The following is a 20770-nucleotide window of genomic DNA, read 5'->3' as shown; positions in this document are numbered from 1 at the left end:
AATTACATCATTTGGAGGGAGGAATGGGAAGGGGGAAATGATATAAGCTCTTCTTTTTAGCTTCTAACTGGTGAGCTTTCCAGCAGCTATAATTTACATTTCCTCAATTCATTAAGAGATCTGATTGTTTTCCTACTTGGTTGTTTTTTAGAGGAACTCATGCAGCCAAAGCCAAGAGCCAATGGAACAACAGTTACTGAATTCATCCTGCTGGGTTTGGTGGAGACACCAGAGTTGTGGCCACTTGTCTTCATACTCTTCTTCTTGGCTTACATGACCACGGTTGGGGGCAACCTTAGCATCCTGGCAGCTGTCTTGGTGGAACCCAAGCTCCACACTCCCATGTATTTCTTCCTGGGGAATCTCTCAGTGATGGATGTGGGGTGCATCAGCGTCACTATTCCCTGCATGTTGGTTCGGCTCTTGGCCCACAAGCGTACAATTCCATATGGGGACTGCCTCACACAACTCTTCTTCTTCCATTTGCTGGCTGGGGTTGACTGCTTCCTGTTGACAGCCATGGCTTATGACCGGTTCCTGGCCATCTGCAGGCCCCTCACCTACAGCACCCGCATGAACCACACAGTCCAGAGGATCTTGGTGGTCACCTCCTGGGCTTGTGCCTTCAGTAATGCACTCACACACACTGTGGCCATATCCACACTCGATTTCTGTGACTCCAACGTGATCAATCACTTCTACTGTGACCTACCCCAGCTCTTCCAGCTCTCCTGCTCCAGCACCCAGATCAATGAGCTGCTGCTCTTTGCAGTGGGCTTCATCATGGCAGGAACCCCCATGGCGCTCATTTTCACGTCCTACATCCATGTGGCAGCCGCAGTTCTGCGAATCCGCTCTGCTGAAGGCAGGAAGAAAGCCTTCTCCACATGCAGCTCTCACCTTACTGTGGTTGCCATATTCTATGGCACAGGTATCTTTAACTACATGAGACTCGGGTCCATCAAACTTTCAGATAAGGATAAAGCTATTGGGATTTTCAACACAGTCATCAACCCCATGGTAAACCCACTCATCTACAGCCTCAGGAACCCTGATGTACAGGCCGCCCTCTGGAGGGTATTCACAGGGAGGAGGGCAGCAGGTTAGGATGTTCTCAAGGCTCCTTGCATCTATTATTTTCAAAGCTAAAAGTGGAGCTAGGGATGTCCTGTATTGTCAAACACTGCAACAAATTGTTCATAACTTTGTCTATTACAGAACTTAATTTAAGGGATAACAATTGTTGTTTCCCAAAGAACTTGTACCCAGGTAGACTATGGTGTGTACACAGGTCCTCCCTAATCTGCCCTTTGATGAGTTCCACCTTTAATCACTGTATCTTTCCTTTTGCTGGAGTTCCCAAAGTATCTCAGAAAGCATCTTCCTGAGGAGTCTTATGTTTTCTTCAAGTTAGAGTACTGTTGGTCTGTCTATGCAACCTAAGCCTAGATGTGGAAAAGTTTATTCCTCTTATGAAATGTTTATAAGATTCAGAGGAAATAGGGAGGAACTATGCTCTTTGCTTTCATATTCCTTAGTCATTCTAGAGAATTTGGTATCTAGGTACAGCTCGCAGACCTGATTGTGAATATTAAAACTCTACGCACATGTAAGAAAAATTATGATGCAAAATGAGCTTCCCTCAATTACCATTCTTGTATATTTCTAACACTTAAAAGATAAGATTTTTTCTTATCTTTTATTAAGAAAATAAATGTTTCTATTTTAAACATTTTTCAACCCCCTATTACTCAATATTAAAATCCTCTCTAAATTCTCACTTCTCACCACTAAAGTTCTCAAAGCTGTCAATCCACGTGTGAATGCAGACCACACTGTGACGCCTCACCCTGTCAGGGAAAGTGACGCTAACCTAGAGTGTTCTGTTTACCAGCCACCAATTTCATCATCACTTAGGAACATCTTCCTCCTCACATGATTTTTAGACTAATCACTTCTTCTTGACAGTGTTACTATCTAGCTGATGTTTCTCCTACCCACTTTCTAACACTCTTTTTTGACCTAAATCTATGGCTTAATTCTCCATGATAATTGATGTGAGTAGGCAGATAGGAGGGATGGCTAAGATAGAGACGGAAAGAAAGTGAGTGGAAAGGGGATATACAGCAAGATTGGAGGTACAGCATTTGTGGGAAAATTCAAGTAATTGATGTGGAAATAAAGAGATATCAGGATAGAAGATCGAGTAAATGGTTTGAGAAGAAATATTAGAAGCATTAGAGAGGGTGACATGGACTACAAGAAGAAAATAGAAGATGGAAAAGAACTCAAAAATGATAAGATAATAAAAGGCTATTAAAAGATTTGAGAGGGATAACATTTATATGTCAGAGATAGATGATTTGCACTTTCCATTCTGTGTGGTCCAGCAGTAACCAGTTCTTACAAACCTGAATCCATTGCTATAGTCCATCCTCTATTCTAAGGAAACAGTATCTCAAGTTTTGATGAGTGTGCTAGAATGTCTAGGGTCTCCACTGCCTCTCTCTACCCAGTCAGGAAGAATGTCTGCCAGATGAGGAACACAGCAGCGATGAAGAGATATTGGGTATGAACCCAACAAAGATTGTAAGTAACACCTGGTTCACATTCCTGCCTTTTGATTAATTCCTACTAATGTTGTCAAAAGACAGATAGATGGATCTTTCTTGATCATTTTTGACTCGTAAGACAAACTAGGACACAAACAATGAGCTTCCTACAAAGGTCTGGGAAAACATCAGGAGTTCTCACCTCATATGCTCTGCTGTCTATGATGTCCTTGACCTCGAGCAAACTCCTTAACATCTCTTGATGTACTTGGCGGGAGGGGCAAAGCAATCATCAAGGCTCCCTCACCACTAATGTTGCCTAGTTCTGTTAGTCTAAGTATCTAGAAATATTCTCATCCTATTAGTGCAGGGAGTGGTCACTTCTTCCACCATCACTTCTCATCATCAACATTTAACATTACAGCAAAACAAGGCTTGTTTGTCTCTGGAGCATCTGGCCATTCATGACATGCTTCAGGGGGTGAGTTGCCTACTGACTTGCCTTGACACTGTCACTAGAACAAACAGAGCAACTAACATCAGTATCACAAGAAACACTCAGGCGATGACTCTCTGTCTGTCCACAAAAATCAGTTTCTTAAAAAATTTTCAAAGCTTCCTTTTCCTCTTAAATCTTTCTCGTTATTTTTCTTCCAAACTAGAAATGTCTTCACAATTTAAATTTGTCATTAGCCCTGAAATATATCATGTCTTAAATGCTCAAATAGTGCAGAATGCTACCACTGCCTTTCTATACCAGGACCACAAGAGCGCCCCACACACCCGCGCACACACACACACACACACACACACACACACACACACACATTCAAAACATCACATTGCTTTGCAACTAACTTTCCTCGTTTGCATTATATAATTACTGAAATCAACCTAAAAACCCATCTTATTCATTTTTAAAGCTATAAAATGTTGCACTTTATTTATTAACAATGATATGCTTTGCCAACTCTATTATATTTTTTTCTTTTTTAATTGTTAATACTCCTTAGGTTGACATTTATCTCTGTTCCCATATATATGCAATTACCTACACTGGTTACATTCCTACAAGTAATATTTAAGTCTTGGTGTCTGTGCACTAAAGGAAATAAAAATTTAAACTTTGGAAGTGTTCTTTCTTTTTGCCGGAAAAAAAAAAATGCAGCATTTTGAATCTTGATTGGCACTGTGTGAGAAATGCTTATTACTGAGCATCTTTGTGCAGTATTTTAAATGTATTTTTTATCTTAAACAGGTAAATACAACATTGTATTGTTCTTTAATTTTAATTCCTCTGCAAATGTGGTTAGTTATTGACAGACAGACAGACAGCTAGATGTTGATTTATTAGTTATTTTCATTTCCTTTCAGTAAGTTGTCTATTGTGACCTAAATGAGGACTTAGTAAAGAAACAACCAAACTGACCATTCCATGGTTAGGGGGAGGATTTTATCAAAGGTTAAAGAGAAAGAAAACAGTCAGAGGCATCTGGAAAAGTCCAGAGCAGAAAGATCTGAAAAAGAAAAGCAGACAAACATGGACAGGTTTAGAGAAGTGGGACATGGAAAAACCAGGTGAGTTATGAGGAGGACGAGTAGCTGAGAGAAGGGAAGACTGTGAACTGGACCAACTGGAGCAGCCCAGAAGTTAATGGTAGAAAAGGCGGTGAGATGAGTCAGGATGCTAGTGTGGACTTTGAAATGCATAATAATAGGGACCAAAGGTGTTTAGAGACTAGCATGGACTTTGACCTTTGGGAAAACGTCCTGTCTGGGAAGCAGAAACCAATTCCACAGGCTGTTGCGGAAGGCTGTTTCTTACATAGCACTACTCAAGCTGAACCAAGACTCTCACTTGGGGATTATTCACTGCCTTTGGGGAACCGGGGTTCCCTTTGGACTTGACCTCAGGTTTCTGAGGAGTGAGGTGGTTGTCCCTTAGGATAGTTTGCTTACCATCTTAAATTTTACTTCCTTCATTATGAATTAAGTAAAACTTACCTGTTAAGTGAAAATTGTACGTATTCATGGGATAGCATGAATGAATATTGTATAACCTATGCTGTGATTGGAAGATACTGTTCATGTTCCAAGATGGCACCTTTGCCATGTACCCCACACACGTCACCCCCAGTCCCCATCTATCTGTACATTTCAGAGCCTCCACTGCCCAAATTGAGTTTCACATTTTCATGAAATTTATCATTTTGTTTGTGGCAAGCACATAATAAAAGGAATTTCCATTAAATGTTGTATCGATGTCGTATCTCTCTGTGGCATCTTTTAGGACTTTCTAGCAAGAGCCCAAAAGCTGGGGTTCAGATAGAAAAAAGAGGCCTGCAAACACTATACAAATGAAAGTATAAAAATACAGGATAGATATGCAACACCATTTTCCATCACAGAAAAGCAGATTAAAGCTATAAGGCCACTGATGTGGAACTTCTAGAAGATACTGTTCCCTACAGCCTTTAGCCTATTTCCTCACTACAGGAATGTCCTCTGAAGAGTACCAGGGAACTTAAGCAATGACTCCTCTGGTCCCCTGTAAGGTCTCTGCTCCCAGAGTCTTCTGCCCCCTTCCTGAGTGCTCCTCTAATGTGTCTACCATCATCCTGCCTGAGCTTCCACACACAGCTCAGTGGTTCAGTAGGACCAACTCCAAGCATCTTTGCAAGAACATCCAGTTCTGCCATAGGGAAAGTTCCTCCACAACAAGTAAATCTCTCTATGTCAGCTTGTCTAGCCCCACTCCTTGGCTATAACTGTGCTCTCACTTTCTCCAGAAACTGGAGGAATTCTCAAGTCTGGACAAGATGCCTAGACAGTGAATCAAAACCCTATTGTTACTGAAACACATTTCTGCAAACTGAATGCCTTAAAATCACAGGGATCTATTATTTCATCTTTCTAGAGATCCAAAGTCTTACATAGTCTGGTAAGGCCAGTGTAAAGGTATTGGTGGATACAGTTCATCCTGGATGCCCCTAGGGAAAAAGTTAATCCACATCTCCAATTCTATTGGCTCCTATAATTCCTTGACTTCCTGCCACATCCCTTCAACTCTCATTTCCAATGACTTCCATCAGCCTGTTCATCTTCCAGGTTGCAAATATACCAGAGAGCCTAAATCCTGTCTGGACATTTGAACCACCTCACAAGCACCCTTTCTGGGCACCACCAATTTCGTCAGACTTTTTGGTGAAAGCCCTGAGCATTTGTGTTTTCTTCTTAAAGCGTCCCATGGGGAATGGAACTCTAGCCCAACAGAGCAGCCAGAATTGAAGCTGCAAGTACAGACCACTACAGCTTTCTAAGATACCAACTGTTTTCTTTGCATCCTCTTTTAAATTATTTTATCTTCCCAGGTCAAGACTATCAGTCAGAGTAACATGAGGCAGAATTATATATGCCTTAAAAATTAAGGAGATGGCAGGAAAGAACTCATGGTTGGAAGAATCATTCAGGGGAATCCTGAAACAACAGTGATGAGGACCTCTGAAAATCACTAAAGCCTGGCTGTCACCTCCCAAGACTACTGGGAAAGTTTGAACATTGAGCCTCTATTGCAACACCTATATAATTTTAAAGTGAAACCAAGCAATAGGCTTGCTGTATTGCCATGCCTGTCTGGTTCCAAATTGCTTTTTGCCTGCTCCACAGTTCATGCCAATGGGTGGTTTCAACCTGCTTTCTGGTTTGCTAAAGATTCATACTCAGCCTGTCATTTGTTCCCAGCTGCCCAGACCTGAAATAATCACACAGAAACTATATTAATTGCAACACTGCTTGGCCAATGACTCTAGCGTATTCCTAGCTAGCTCTTACATCTTGAGTTAACCCATTTCTATTAATCTGTGTATTGCGATGTGGCTGTGGCTTACTGGGTAAAGTTCTGGTGTATCTGTCTCCTTTGATGGCTACATGGCGTCTCCTTGACTCCACCTACTTTCTCCTCAATCTCTGCTTGGAATTCCTGCCTTGCTGAATTCCACATCAGGGACTTCTCATTCATCCCTGTCTCCTCTACACTTCAGGTCACAGCCAAGACCAGAGACACCCAGATATCTACTGCTGGGCTCATTTACCATTTTTTATAAATAAGGATTTTGAACATGGTTTTTGTTCCAATCACAATGAGAAATCATGGGGAATTTCAAGCTGTGGGTGGAGTATGTTTCAGGAGCTAAAAGAAAGCCAAGACCCCTCCGCAAAAAAGTCAGGAAAATATCCCAAGAACAAAGAGTGGCCTTTACCAATGTTTTCCCAGGGTCTGTTCTTCAGCTAGTCTTTGTATTTTCTGTCCCTGTTTTTTCAACCTTTCATTATTTTGTATGCAATTTAGTGTCAGTTCTATATTTATTGTTCTTCCTTCAATAAATGAAAATTAAATGATGGAATTAACATACCAAGCCAAAATGAATAAATAAATCCAGGAAACAAGCATTGCTGTCTTGTGACAAAACTTTTCTGGAGAGATACAGCACACACATCTACTCACCCCACGTCTGCTCACTCCAGACAAGGAGCCCAGGAGAAGGCTTATACATGTCACCAGGAGCATATCCCAGGATCAACAGCTGGCCTCCATGCTCCATCTATTTCCTTCCTAGTGATGCTCCAGGGAATTACTGCTTCCTCCAAACCTCAGGTTCCTTGATTTGGGTTTGGAATTAATCCCTAGGGACTCTCTATAGGTTCACTAAAGCCACATGGCAAATAAAACATAAAGCAAAGAAAACCAGCCAACAAACCATAATCCCTGAGAATTTAGCAATGGGGACACTAAGAGAGACTTACATAGATCTAATCTACATGGGAAGTAGGAAAAGACAAGATCTCCTGAGTGAATTGGGAGCATGGGGACCTTGGATGAGGGTTGAAGGGAGAGGAGAGAGGCAGAGAGGGGAGCAAAGAAAAATATAGAGCTTAGTAAAAATCAATAAAAAAAAGTTTGGATTCTATATTATTCTAAGATGTCTTAAAGATTGTGGGCCTGAGTCCCTTGGCAGTGGCTGATTGTTACTCTGTGCTTTCTCCCCATGGCACGTTGAGTGTCTTCAGGGCATAAATTATTCATAGAGTCAGACCACCATGAAGGCAAAAGTCAACTATCTAAGGAGGCATCCATATTCAGCCCAAGGTTGGTCCCCTGCCTCCCTGGACAGGGAAGAGGGAAGGGTTTTCAAACTGTCTGGGAAAAGGAGTGGGTAATGGAGGGAGAATATGGTCAAAATGCATGAAATGTTTGAGTGGAAACTGTGTTCTTTCATAGCTAACACTCAGAGCAGTTGAGGGTAAGATGAGTACACTAGCCAGTGAAAGGGGCTGGCAGCATCCAATAGTAAGAGCTGAGACACTATGAACTCCCCCAACAATCCATTCTTAATTATGTGCCCTGGGGAACCTTCCCTCACGTCCCTGTAGAGAAATGTACAGTATAAAAATAATTTCAACATTGTGTGAAAGTGATGAAAAACTACAAAGTATTAAGATTTTTCTCTTTTATAATGAATATATTTAGTGCTCTAAGTCTCTTTTGTTGGGTCCCTAGAGGACAGGCCTTCGCACCCCCACTTGATCTGTTTTGCATTCTTGTACTTGATTGAAAACAGGAACAAAAGCAGAAAAAAAAATCTGTTGTTTTCAGCAATGTTTCTAAGGATGTTTACCCCTAAGCCATTGAGTTACGGTGATGAGCTTCCTGCTTTTGTTGTCTTTGGCCTCCCCTGCTGAGGGCTATATATACTGTGTGAGAAAGTGGAATAAAGGCTTGTCTGCAGAACCCGACATTGTGTTGCCTGTTAATCCTGACATCTCTTGCTCAGAAGAACGACAGTTGCCGTGCTGGCGCGGCAAAGTGGAGGTTCCCACCGAGATCTGAGAAAGAAGGGGTAGCGGACAGGGTCGTCCTAGACCGGTAAGGATGGATTGGGGTAAAATGGGATCCACAAGCAGTAAGAGAGATATCTAAATTGTTAGAGAAACAAGGAACCACGGTTAAAGAGAGAACTATAGAGGATTTTCTTAAGAATATAGCCGCAGCAAACCCATGGGTTTTGACAGGTGGAGGTCTGACCATCTCGGATTGGAAACAGGTAAAAACAGATTTGCAGAAACAGCTGCAAAAGGAGGATGCCGATAGCGTCCCTATATCTACCTTTTCGCTATGGCATCTGGTTCGCGATGCCCTACTTACTGATAAAGTGAAAGTGAGACAGGAGGTCGTAGCTGCTAAAGAGATACTTGAAGAAATACAGGAGAAGGAGATTCGCAGGTCCATGGGATCGGCAGAGTCGCATTGGGACCAAAAGGAAATGTCAGAGGTACCAGGGGGAACTTTGGAATCTGGCACAGGACTAAGGCTAGCGCCAAAGTCTACCTGCTTTCAGATGCAAAATCAGATAGCAATAACCTCTGAGTCAGAAAAAGGGAAAGACAGCCCCAGCTCTAGTGCAGAGAATAGTTTATCTGATGAGGAAGCACAGCTAATGCAGGAAATTAAGGTACTTCAGAAAAGGCTGAAGCGCTGCAAGGCGAAGGATTCCTTATGTGTGCTGTTAGCCCCACCTGCCTTTAATGCCGATTGGGGAAGGAGGGAGTCCTGCTGGGGACTAACAGATGACAGGGAGGCTGAAGAGGGCTCTGGAAGAAGAGGAGGTGTCTGTTTTCAGCCCCGGCACACAGTTGCTCCGGTTATAGAGGTACCTGATCCTAACAATCCAGGACAGATGCTGAGACAACATGTGGCCTTGAACTTTAAGGAGATGAAGCAATTAAAAGAGGCCGTGGCGGTTTACGGCTCTCAGGCCCCGTTTACTCTTGCCATGGTAGAGTCTTTTGCGGCATTGAATCTTACACCTAGCGATTGGCAGCAGCTATACCGTGCGGTACTATCGGGAGGAGATTACTTATTGTGGAGGGAAGAATATCAAGAAAATTGTTTACAAATGGCTAGGTTAAATGCGCAAGCGGGACAGGCACAGCGCAATCTAGACATGCTAACTGGAGCAGGAGCTTATGCTGACTTGACCAATCAAATTGTGCTCCATCCTGCCCTATATCTCCAGATGGCGACCGCGGCTACCAAAGCTTGGAAAGCCCTGCCTAACAAGGCCGAAGGGGGATCAGCTGTCAAAAGTTCTATACTCAAATGCAACAGGATTTAGAGAAGGCGGGGCTGATCATAGCTCCTGAGAAGGTCCAAATGTAAGTCCCATATTCCTACCTTGGGTACCAATTGGCTGTGGATGGAATTAAACCAAAAAAATTAACTATTAACACCTCTCATCTTAAAACCTTACATGATTGGCAGCAGTTACTGGGAGACGTACAGTGGATACGCCCCTCCCTGGCGATCAAAACAGGTGACTTAAGACCACTGTATGATATGCTCTTGGGAGATCCTGACCCAACCTCTCCCTGAATATTGACGCCTGCCTTAAGACTTCTTCTGGACAACATTGAAAGGGTCCATCTCCAGCAAATTAATTATGATCAGTCATTAAATTTTGTAGTTCTTGCTTCCAATTTTGCCCCTACGGGAGTCTTTTGACAAGATGGACCTATTTTATGGGTACACATACCTGCCTCACCAACAAGGGTAGTCACCCCATACTATGAAGTTATATTACAATTGCTTTGGAAAGCTAAGAAGGTTGCTGCCCAGACATTTGGAAAATACCCTGACAAGATTATAGCACCTTATACTAAAGACCAGCTAGTACAATTACAGCAGTACCAGGATGAGTGGACACTTTCTCTCACCTCCTTTTCCGGAAGTTTTGATTCTCATTATCCTCAGCACCCATTAATGGTCCTGTTCAAAAATCATCCCATTATATTCCCCCAAGTGATTAGAGGGCCTCTCATACCCTCAGCTCGTGCTGTCTTTACAGATGCTTCCCCTAAAGGTAATGCAGTAGTGGTTTATGGAGGGAAAGTATGGAAAAGTCCTGTGGGGGATGTATCAGCCCAATCTGCAGAGGTAACAACCTGCCTCATTGCACTCCAGCTCTTCCCTGGGAAACCTGTAAATTTGTATACTGATAGTGTGTATATGGCCCACATTTTTAAGCCATTGGAGACATCTGCTTATATATCACCTACCTCTAAGGTCCATCATTTGCTCAGCTGTGTTCAGCATTTGATTTGGCAGCGGACTGAGCCTTTGTTTGTCGGACATATCCGCAGTCATACTCGGCTGCCTGGGCCATTGTCAGCAAGTAATGATTTAGCTGATAAATATACACATGTTTGCTTTACTTCTGACAGTGCCCAAGAAATACATGATAAATTTCACCTTAACACTTGCTCCCTTCAGCATCATACTCGATGCACGCGAGAAGTAGCACAAGCCATTACATCTTCTTGTCCTCAGTGTGCTCCTTTCCTAAGCAGCCCCAATTTAGGAGTTAACCCACGAGGGTTACGACCAAATCAGTTATGGCAGATGGACGTTATACACCTGCCTGCCACAGGGAAACTTAAATTTGTCCATGTATCAGTAGACACCTTTTCAGGAGTAATTTTCGCATCCTTACATTCAGGAAAACAAGAAAAGATGCCATTGCACACTGCCTATCTGCTTTTGCCTATATGGGCAAACCTGAGGTTATTAAGACAGATAATGGCCCAGCATATATCAGCAAAAAATTGTTATCCTTTTGTTCATTCTATGAAATTTCCCATAAAACAGGCATTCCATATAACCCAATGGGTCAAGCAGTCATGGAAAGAGCCAATCAGACCCTCAAGCAATATTTTCAAAAAATTAAAAGGGGGGAGTTCATATTCTCCCCAGCTACTCAATTATCCACCATTCTCTTTATTTTAAATTTTTTGACTATGGCTGAAGGGCACTCGCCTATGGTGCGTCATACACAGGTTAGGGCTCAGAGCCTAGGATGGGTTCGTTGAAAAGATTTGCAAACAGGAAGATGGATGGAACCAACCCCCTTGTTGGCAAAGGTGAGGGGGGCTGTATGTGGTTTTCCTCCAGGAGTTGATAAACCAATTTGAGTGCCAGAGTGGTGCATAAGGCCAGTGTCCCAGGATAAAGACCACAATGCTCCTTCTGCCTCAGGTGATGACTCTGGTAACAACAACAGAATTATGAGTGATGGGGAGTCTGCTGAGAAACCCCCCACTTTTAATGCCAGTTAGTATTGCATAATACCTATTGTCCCAAACCTGCTCCTTGGTGTTGGGATGCTGATGAAGATTTTAATCTCCACCCGACAGTTATGTGGGAAGAATGTATCACTCAAGAGTCTGATTTGTTATACTGCTGGACGCAATATGACTATTTGATCCTCTGTTTGCATTCCTGCCCCATTTTTATTTGTATTGTGGAATGGCACTTTAGGGGGCGATATTCTTAATTGTTCTTCCAGGATCTGCAAAGCTGAGTAATTGCTGGGATGGTTCTGATGGAGCTTTGACCGTTCGAGTGCCTGCTGTGATTCCTCTGCCAATACTGGTGTCTCAAGAACATCAGGAGATCATCCTTTATCGACAGCGGGCGAACAGCTGCAATTGTTGCTGCTATTGCTGTCACTGCCACTGTGGCTACGGTTGCTGGAGTTGCCATTTCGCAGACAACTGTGACTACAGAGACTGTGAATCAGCTGTCTGGAAGGGTTAGCAAGTCCCTGCAGACACAGAGTGCTCTGGACTCTCATATTGGACTTGGACTTTTAAATTTAAATCAACAAACTGTGCTTTTGCAAGAACAGGTAAATTCCCTTTGACTTCTGCAACAAGTGTCTTGTATGTTACACCTGCTAATGTTATAAATGCTTCTGATGTGGTTGAACAGTTGAATGCATGTTTGGATGGCCCTTGGAATTCCTTTTTGAATTTCACCCTGCAGACAGCTTATCATATTGTTAGTATTAATAGCACATGGGTCCCTGCTGTGTCTGGATCCAGTCAGTAGAATGCCATGGCCCATCTTGGGGGCTGGGTTCAGCGATTGTCTGGAATGCTCACTTGTACTCATATTGCTATTGGGGTTATCTGTTTTTGGATTCTCTGCCACTTTATGTGGCAATCCCACGTACAGCACACTGTCACTCGACAAGTGTTGCTTGAACTGTCTTCCAGTAATCAGAAAGTGGCCCAAGTCTGGCTGCAGGTACTGCAGAAGTCATGAGGGATCCCTACAACAGGCAACTCTCCTGGTATAATGAGCTCGCCTAAGACAGGGATTAAGGCCTCCCATAGACGGGTAAGAGTCTCTGTCTGGGGGAGTCCTAAGACAGGGGCTCTCATGCTTTTAAAATAAAAAGGGGGGAGTTGTTGGGTCCCTAGAGGACTGGCCTTCGCACTCCCACTTGATCTGTTTTGCACTCTTGTACTTGATTGAAAACAGGAACAAAAACAGGAACAATCTATTGTTTTCAGCAATGTTTCTAAGGATGTTTACCCCTAAGCCATTGAGTTACGGTGATGAGCTTCCTGCTTTTGTTGTCTTGGCCTCCCCTGCTGAGGGCTATAATATACTGTGTGAGAAAGTGGAATAAAGGCTTGTCTGCAGAACCTGAAGTTGTGTTGCATGTTAATCCCAACGTCCCTTGCTCAGAAGAACGACAGTTGCCGTGCTGGCGTGGCATCTTTCTTGTCCATGTTTTAGCCATGTCCTATGAGTTGTATATGCTGCATTCCTCATTTAGTTCAATTCCACACAAGTTTTATTGCACTGGCCATATGCATGTGGACTACATGGAAGTTGTGAAGGGAGTTGTTTTTGGAGTATTCTTCAGTGTCTTTCTCTTGCAAATTTCTAGTTTGTTTTTATTGTGATCAGAGACACACTGCATTGCGTTCCAATTGCCTTACATGTGTTTAATCTTGATTTATGACCTAGTATGTGGTCTGCTGAGGTACTCTGTGGCCACTCTACCAATAATGTGTCCTCTGCCATGGTTTAAGGGATGGTCTTTGCAGTTTTCTTTTCTTGCTGACTTCCTATCTAGCTTTTCTATCAATTGTTATGTGAGAGGCTTTGAATTCTCCACCTCTAACTATGGATATGTTCTTGTAGCCTGCTACATCTATCGATTTTGTTCATATATTTCACAGCTCAGTTGCATGGGAAATACACATATAACACACCTATATCTTCTGATTTGATTGTTGGGCCATTTATCATTGTATAATATCTGTCTTTTTCTCTCTCTGATTAAAAAAACTGCTGTGAAATTAACTTCATATGAAATTAATATAGCCACTTTTTTCTTTCTTTTCTTCTAAAACTCTTTAATAGTGATGTAATCATTATATAAAATAGCAGTTTCTGATATTTTAGCTCAAGTATTATGTACCTTGATCATATTCATGCTCTTTGTCCATTCCCATTCCCATTTCTCTTTCTGTTATTCCCTTTGTTCTTCACAAATATCCTCCTTTCTAGTTCCATGGCATGTGTGTTTGTGAATGTATGTATTATAGTCTGTCTTAATTATCAACTTGATGAAACTTGATATTTTATAGGAGTCACATGTTTGGACATGTCTATCATGGTGTTTGCAGAGGGTATTGGGTGAGAGGGTACAACCAACCCACAAAGTAGATATCTTCCAATAAGTGAGCCAGTGGTATATATTTTTACCTCATGCAACCATTTAAGGTTATTCAAAAGATACAGTTGAAAACACTGTATATAAATAAACTATTCAAGTAACTCCAAATCAGACAGGAAAATCAATCTAGGGAATCAGACAAAACAAATATAAACAAAAAATGAGGTACTATCCTTTCTATATTAAAAACTCTTTATACTCTACATTAAAACTTTATCACAGTATAACCTTTCCATCATGATAATGATTCAGGTGAGGGATGGACACTTCCTTTAGTAAGCCTTTGAAATTAAAACATGATTTACTTTTAGGGATTCTTTTTTCCCTTTTCAGTAGACAGTGAGAAAGGATGGACATCACTGTTCTAACTAGGGTACTTGATACTGATTCCTGGGAGGACTTATACCTGCTGCTCACTATAAAATAGGTTAACTCCATGGGCATTTACTTGAATACCTCTTAGTATTCCTATGAACAAAAATAAATCATTATAAAGCCAAAAATGCAAAATTACCAAGTACACAGACCCTGGATGGATGAAGGTAAGTCATTCTAGTTGACATGCTGAAGTGTGAGCCGAAGTGAGGGAATCTAAAAAGAGTTGCAGGGAATGGGGGTGATGCGCCTCAGTTATAGCCTTGGAACAGCCTACAGTAGTGGGGATATTTTCCTATCTGACTACACAGGTATCTACAGTTGGTAATTTGCCAGTATTCAAGGGAATTCTGAATTTTGGAATGTATTTTATCTTTATTTGTGAAGGAGAAAGACTAAACATATTTTAACACTAGCAAGAAATGCAGGCCCCATGTTCTAGGGTAGAAGTTGGCTAAAATGGGAACTACAATTAGAGCTGAGTGACAGAGGCAAGGGTGGTACTGAACACCAGCCGGTGTTCCCACCTGTACTCTCTTGACTACTGCCTTTCTGGAGACAACTCCTTGATCAAGGCATCACCACTAACTACATCATCCCTGTTTGATGCCCAGAGTGCTGCTCAGCCCAAGGAAGAAAAACTTCTGTGTAATCTATCAACATCTGTACCAACTCTGGGAAGTCACTGGAGTCCCAAGCGAAGAACCAGAGCTGTATGTGCCAAAAGAAAATACATACCATAACATGTTCATTCAGCCAAGGCTTCAAAAAATGAGGATTCAACGAAGTCCATTAGGGGGACCAGTATGTAAGTAGGCAGAGGGTTATCCATTGACTCATGTACAACCTATGAGGGGCCATATTCCTTGAGAACCTTCAACAGTTATAGTTGCCAGCACACGACCATACAAGCCCACTCACAGCTGAGGCAGCCAACTGCTGCTTGAGGAGAGAGAGCAGTTTTCTCATACACAAGCTCTGTGATAGGTTTCTCATATCCCAGTATTCAACCTTACATGCATGTGCATGTGGGGAACACAAGTTTGACTCAGAAGGAGATAGATACATGTGAGCTCATGTGTGTGGCACATACAATAGATAAAGAGGAAATGAATTTGATAGTGGAGTGTGGCAGAAGCTGGATGAGGGAACAATCTGATAATGACAGGGAGGGTGGGTATTATAAAAATACACTGTATTCATGGTTGTTATTTTCTAAAAAATGCATTTTCTTTTGGGCAAAAAAAACGAATTTTCAGCTCCAGAATAATTATGGACATAGAAACAATTGTCTATTATGCTGTCTTTCACTGAATCAATCATCCTTCTGAGAATGAGATTACAAAATAAATGAACAAAGAACAAGTCCACACCTAAAGAGAATCTTTCATTTTCTCAAATCTAAGAAACTTGAGTGAGGAGTAAGTGAGCAGGGCTATGATAAAACATGTGTAGGATTCAGAAGGAGACACTTGAGGTAGAAAATTCTGGAAGATCCTCAACAGAGGGAATTGAGGACACTTTCTGTTCCTTTGCAAAAGTCACTGGCCTCAAGAGAAGGAGATTTTGCCCCTGAGAATTCTGACCAGTGCCCCCTTCATGTCTTTGTTCCGAAGGCTGTAAATGAAGGGGTTCAGTAAGGGAGTCACCACTGTATACATGACAGTAGCTGCTGTGTCCTCTACCACTGAGTTGGAGGAAGAAGATGAGGGGCACAGATAAGCCTTTATCACTGTTCCAAAGCACAGGACCACCACAGCAAGGTGGGACCCACAGGTAGAAAAGGCCTTGCGCCTCCCCTGGGCAGAAGGGACTCTGAGGATAGCTGACACAATGCGAATATAAGACACAAGGATGAGCAAACAGGGGATTAATATGACTGCACCCCCCAAGAAGAGAAGCACAAGCTCATTAATTTGGGTGTCAGAACAAGCAATCTTCATCAGGGGTCCCAGGTCACAGTAGAAGTCTGGAACGACTTTCTTGGAGCAGAAGGAGAGCCGGAATATGAGGAAAGTGTGTGTCATGGCAACAAGATTTGTAAGGGTCCAGCAGGCTGTCACCAAGAGTGAGCAACGCCTGAAGCTCATGATCATTGTGTAGTGGAGAGGGTGACAAATGGCCACAAATCGGTCATAGGCCATTGTGGCCAGGAGGAAGATGTCCATGTCTCCAAAGGTTAAGAAGAAGTAGAGCTGGACCAGGCATCCTGCATAGGAGATGGTCCTGCTCTGCGAGTGGATGTTCACCAGGGCCTTGGGTACCGTGGTGGAGGTGAAAAGGATGTCATCACAGGACAGGCTGGCGAGGAAGAAGTACATTGGGGTGTGGAGTCGTACATCAGTAACAATGGCCAGGACAATGAGCAGGTTGCCAGCCACAGTGACCAGGTACATCCACAGGAAGAGCAGGAAGAGGATGCGCTGCTGCTCTGGCTGCTCTGAGAGTCCCCAGAGGAGGAACTCATAGGTGCCGGTCTGGTTCCCTCTTTCCATGAGCACAGAGGTCAATGAGGGAAGTCCTGAGCTTGCTTTCTGAGATGTTTCACTCTGGATGATTGCTGCACACACCCTTCTCTGAGCTCTAGAGAAGAATCACAGTGTTTGCATAGGAACCATCTGGTTTATTCATAGACCACTTAATGCAGCCTGCCCAAAATGCTCTTCCAGAAAGTTCTGCAAGATGCAAATGATAATGGGAGAAGATAGAAGGGGAGGGAGAGGAAAAGGGAGGAGTGGAGAAAAATATATAGCTCAACAAAAAAAAATTAAGATGTTGAATATGGAATAATATTGGGGAAATCATTCCATAATTTGTTGTATTTGTTTTTAGTAAATAGTATGAAAATTTCAAATTCAAACAAAAAATCAATTAAAATTATTTACAAAACTTAAAGAAGACAGTAACAATGTTAGAAATTAAAAATGTCTCATAAACCTGGAAAGAGAGTTAAATGTATTTAGTAGAGAATTATTAATAACAAAAACATATTTTACAATTCTGCATTCCATAAAATGCGCAATAGGTTATTGCCAAGCAGGATCACTGAGTGTGTTGTAGCACACTGTCACTTCCTCCTTAACAACTATGCATTGGGCACTACCTCCCCAAATCGTCCCCAAGATTCTTCCTCCCTCTAAAGATCACTGTCCTACAAGAGTTGAATTATCATAGACTACCCATAAATATATGCAATTATGTGTCAGTTACAAAATAAAATACTATTAACTAAAAAAATTATTGAATGCCTAGAAAATAATGATAGCAATGTCACATATCAGAGTCTATGGAATATTAGTAGCACAGCAAAGGGGAATACACTGCCACAAACACCTTTGCAAGATACGATAACCCATACAATACTCAAAAACAAGAACAAAATGAAGGAAAGCAATGAATGGAAAAACAGTTTGGGTCATGTTGAAGCTCAACACCGAAAAACCAACAAAATCTTGTTGATTTTCTCCAAGAATCAGCTTTTTGTTTCATTGATTCTTTGGACTGTTTTCTGTGTTTCTATTTTGTTTATTTCAGCCCTCAGTTTGACTATTTCCGGTCTTCTGCTCCTCCTGGGTGAATCTGCTTCTTTTTTTTCTAGAGCTTTCAGGTGTGCTGTTAAGTCTCCAATGTGTGCTTTCTGCGTTTTCTTTAATTGGGCACTTAGTGCTATGAACTTTTCTCTTAGCACTGCTTTCATAGTGTCCCATAGGTTTGAATATGTTGTGTCTTTATTTTCATTAAATTCAAGGAAGACTTTAATTTCTTTCTTTATTTCTTCCTTGACCCAGGGGTGATTCAGTAGTTGACTGTTCAGCTTCCAAGAGTTTGTAGGCTTCCTGGGGGTAGCATTGTTGTTGAATTCTAACTTTAAGGCCAGCTGGACTGGGAGTGATGGAGCATGTGATCAAAATGGACACTCTGAAAGTGGCTGGCAATGAAGGCTGACTGAGAAGTCAAAGACAATGGCACTGGGTTTTTATTCTACTGCATGGACTGACTTTGTGGGAGCCTAGTTTGTTTGAATGCTCACCTTTATAGACCTGTATGGAACAGGAGGACCTTGGACTTCCCACGGGGCAGGGAACCCTACTGCTCTTAAGACTAGAGAGGGAGGGGAAGTGGGGAGGGAGAGGGAAAAGGGGGGAGGGGAAGAGGTAGAAATTTTTAACAAATAAATAAATAAATTTAAAAAAGAAAAAACAACAAAAGCATTTCTTATTTATATCCATCAGGCAGTTTGTCTACACACAAAGGAATGAATTAAAACCCTACCTCAGATCGTATACAACACTAATTCAGAATGGACAAAGGCCTAACATATAAGAGCTAAAGCTGTAAAAGTCTTGGAAGAAAATGCAAACCTAAATTTTCAAGTAAATCAATGGTTTCTTAGCTATGACATCAAAATCCATGTCACACAATAACATAACAGTAAAGAAAACACCATCAAATTACATTTAATTTTAATTAAATTAAAACTCAATTTAAATTGAGCTTTAATCCAAATAATTGAAACATTTGTGCTTCAAAGCATAATCTCAAAAATTCAGGATGTGGGAGGCTATTTGTCTTTTAGACAGGATCACATGTAGCAAATCTGTCCTCAAATTCTCTACATAGCTAATGACGACCTAGAACTACTGACCCTTCTGTCTCAACCTCCTGAGTTCTAAAATAGAAAACTAGAAACTCTTTGGTTCACTGTGCTGTATAGGTATGCCTTCATGAACTCAAAGATAGGAACATTCTTCTCGTAAAAGTAATTCTGTGTTATCACTGTGAACCTCTAGTGTCTATTTGGTTGTGAGTGTGTCTCTCTGAGAAAGTCCAGAGAAATGATGAGTGTTAGAAAGAGAAAAGCTAAAAAACAGAAATGATGCCAGAACCAATCACAAGCATCTTTGATTTCTCACTCTCTCTTCTTTAATGTCTGCTGTGTTGTGTAAAATGTCAAGGGATGGGGAACTTTTGAGGTTCAACCAATAGTTGCTTTCCTCTTCCTTTTATTGCATTACAACTTTCTAAATAGTATGTCCTCTCCATTGTAAATCAGTTTGCAGCAGAAATCATAGATAGCTACACTTTAAAAATATTATTCTGTCATTCAAAGAGAAAGCATGTTTTGACTTTTACTGTACACTAATTAATTAATTTGTATGATGGAAACGTGTCTTATTCATACAGAATAAATACCAAACTATTTCATTTGCTCTCAAAATGAAGAATCCTCATTATTTTAAAAGAGGGGAGGAAATACCACACATTCTATGCTAAAAACAGTTATTATCATAAAACTATACCTTCAAATCAAAGTATGTCTACAATACAATTGCAATTAAATCACTAGTGGTAATTCTTAAGTCTAACTTCATATAATAATGAGCCAACTATACCCCAGTTTCTTTCCATTATACCATTCACTTCATAGTACATAACAGTCTCTATATGCTAAGGTTGTTTTGTTTTCTTTCTTCTGATGCCTTTCTAAAAATGTATTATTTCTTTTATCTTTTGAGATTATAATATAATTGCATAATTTTTAGTTGCCTCTAAACCCTCCTATACACCCCTTTGTAATCTTTCAAATCATTTCCTCTTTTTTCATTAATTGTTGTTACATATATGTGTGTGTACATGTTCATGTTCATATATATATATATATATTCTTAAATACATAAATACACCTTTCTCAAAATGTATAATATTCCATGCAATCGTGTTTTCAAGGCTGACCATTTGGTATTGTACAACCAGTTGATGTGTTTTCCCTGGAGAGACTATTTCTCCTGATCTCGGCATTCCTTAGTTGCCTGCCATCGTTCTTTGTCTAAGATTGAAGTTTCCTGGTTTTATATGTGTGCAAGAGTGCATCCAAAGGAGTTCACACTAGCATATCTATTGTTGTCCTTGTTCAGCTCATGTTTTGGCAGTCATGTTGCCTTCTATTTTCTTGATAAAAGTTCTATTTCTCACTCACAACTGTGTGTTCATCCAGACTGAAAACGCAATACATACTTGTAACATGCTGTGGTTGAGAGACATACAGCATGCCCCTGGAACATAGGATGCCAATGCAGCCAGAACATTGCAGCTCATCTGTGCACAAGGGAATGTGCACTCACTGCCACCAGTACCAGACAAGGGCAGAGATGGAAAGGACAAGTGAATAACTGAGCTGCTAGGGAGAGACTTCAGGGTGTCTGAGATCTGAAAGGACAGCTCCTCCCCTGGACTAGGACAGAATGTATTACACTG

The 20770-nt window shown here is 41.4% G+C and overlaps 2 protein-coding genes and 1 long non-coding RNA gene across 4 annotated transcripts; 2 read left to right on the top strand and 1 right to left on the bottom strand.

Moving 5' to 3' along the window:
• Positions 1–159: 159 nt before the first annotated feature.
• On the top strand, positions 160–1107 carry LOC148120895 (olfactory receptor 3A1-like). Its single transcript, XM_087909573.1, has one exon. The coding sequence runs from the start codon at positions 160–162 to the stop codon at positions 1105–1107; it is 948 nt and encodes a 315-aa protein (XP_087765699.1).
• A 7231-nt stretch (positions 1108–8338) lies between these two features.
• Positions 8339–13103, top strand: LOC148120894 (uncharacterized). Of its 2 annotated transcripts, XR_015738678.1 has the most exons (3): positions 8339–8475; positions 9626–9764; positions 11951–13103. It is a non-coding gene; the product is annotated as an uncharacterized LOC148120894 (long non-coding RNA). The 2 variants fall into 2 exon arrangements; XR_015738679.1 differs by lacking the exon at positions 9626–9764.
• A 2962-nt stretch (positions 13104–16065) lies between these two features.
• LOC146893016 (olfactory receptor 1P1-like) lies at positions 16066–17010 on the bottom strand. The gene has a single exon (XM_087909556.1). It carries the CDS (start codon positions 17008–17010, stop codon positions 16066–16068), a length of 945 nt encoding a protein of 314 aa, XP_087765682.1.
• Positions 17011–20770: the final 3760 nt, after the last annotated feature.

This window comes from Myodes glareolus, chromosome 9 (assembly GCF_982192425.1).
Source record: "Myodes glareolus chromosome 9, mMyoGla1.1, whole genome shotgun sequence".
Taxonomy (NCBI): Eukaryota; Metazoa; Chordata; class Mammalia; order Rodentia; family Cricetidae; genus Myodes; species Myodes glareolus.
This window is presented reverse-complemented; position numbering and strand designations above follow the sequence as displayed.

Excerpts from the sequence above, each read along its gene's own strand:
- LOC148120895 (XM_087909573.1), top strand. The coding sequence starts at position 160 with ATGCAGCCAAAGCCAAGAGCCAATGGAACAACAGTTACTGAATTCATC.
- LOC146893016 (XM_087909556.1), bottom strand. The coding sequence starts at position 17,010 with ATGGAAAGAGGGAACCAGACCGGCACCTATGAGTTCCTCCTCTGGGGA.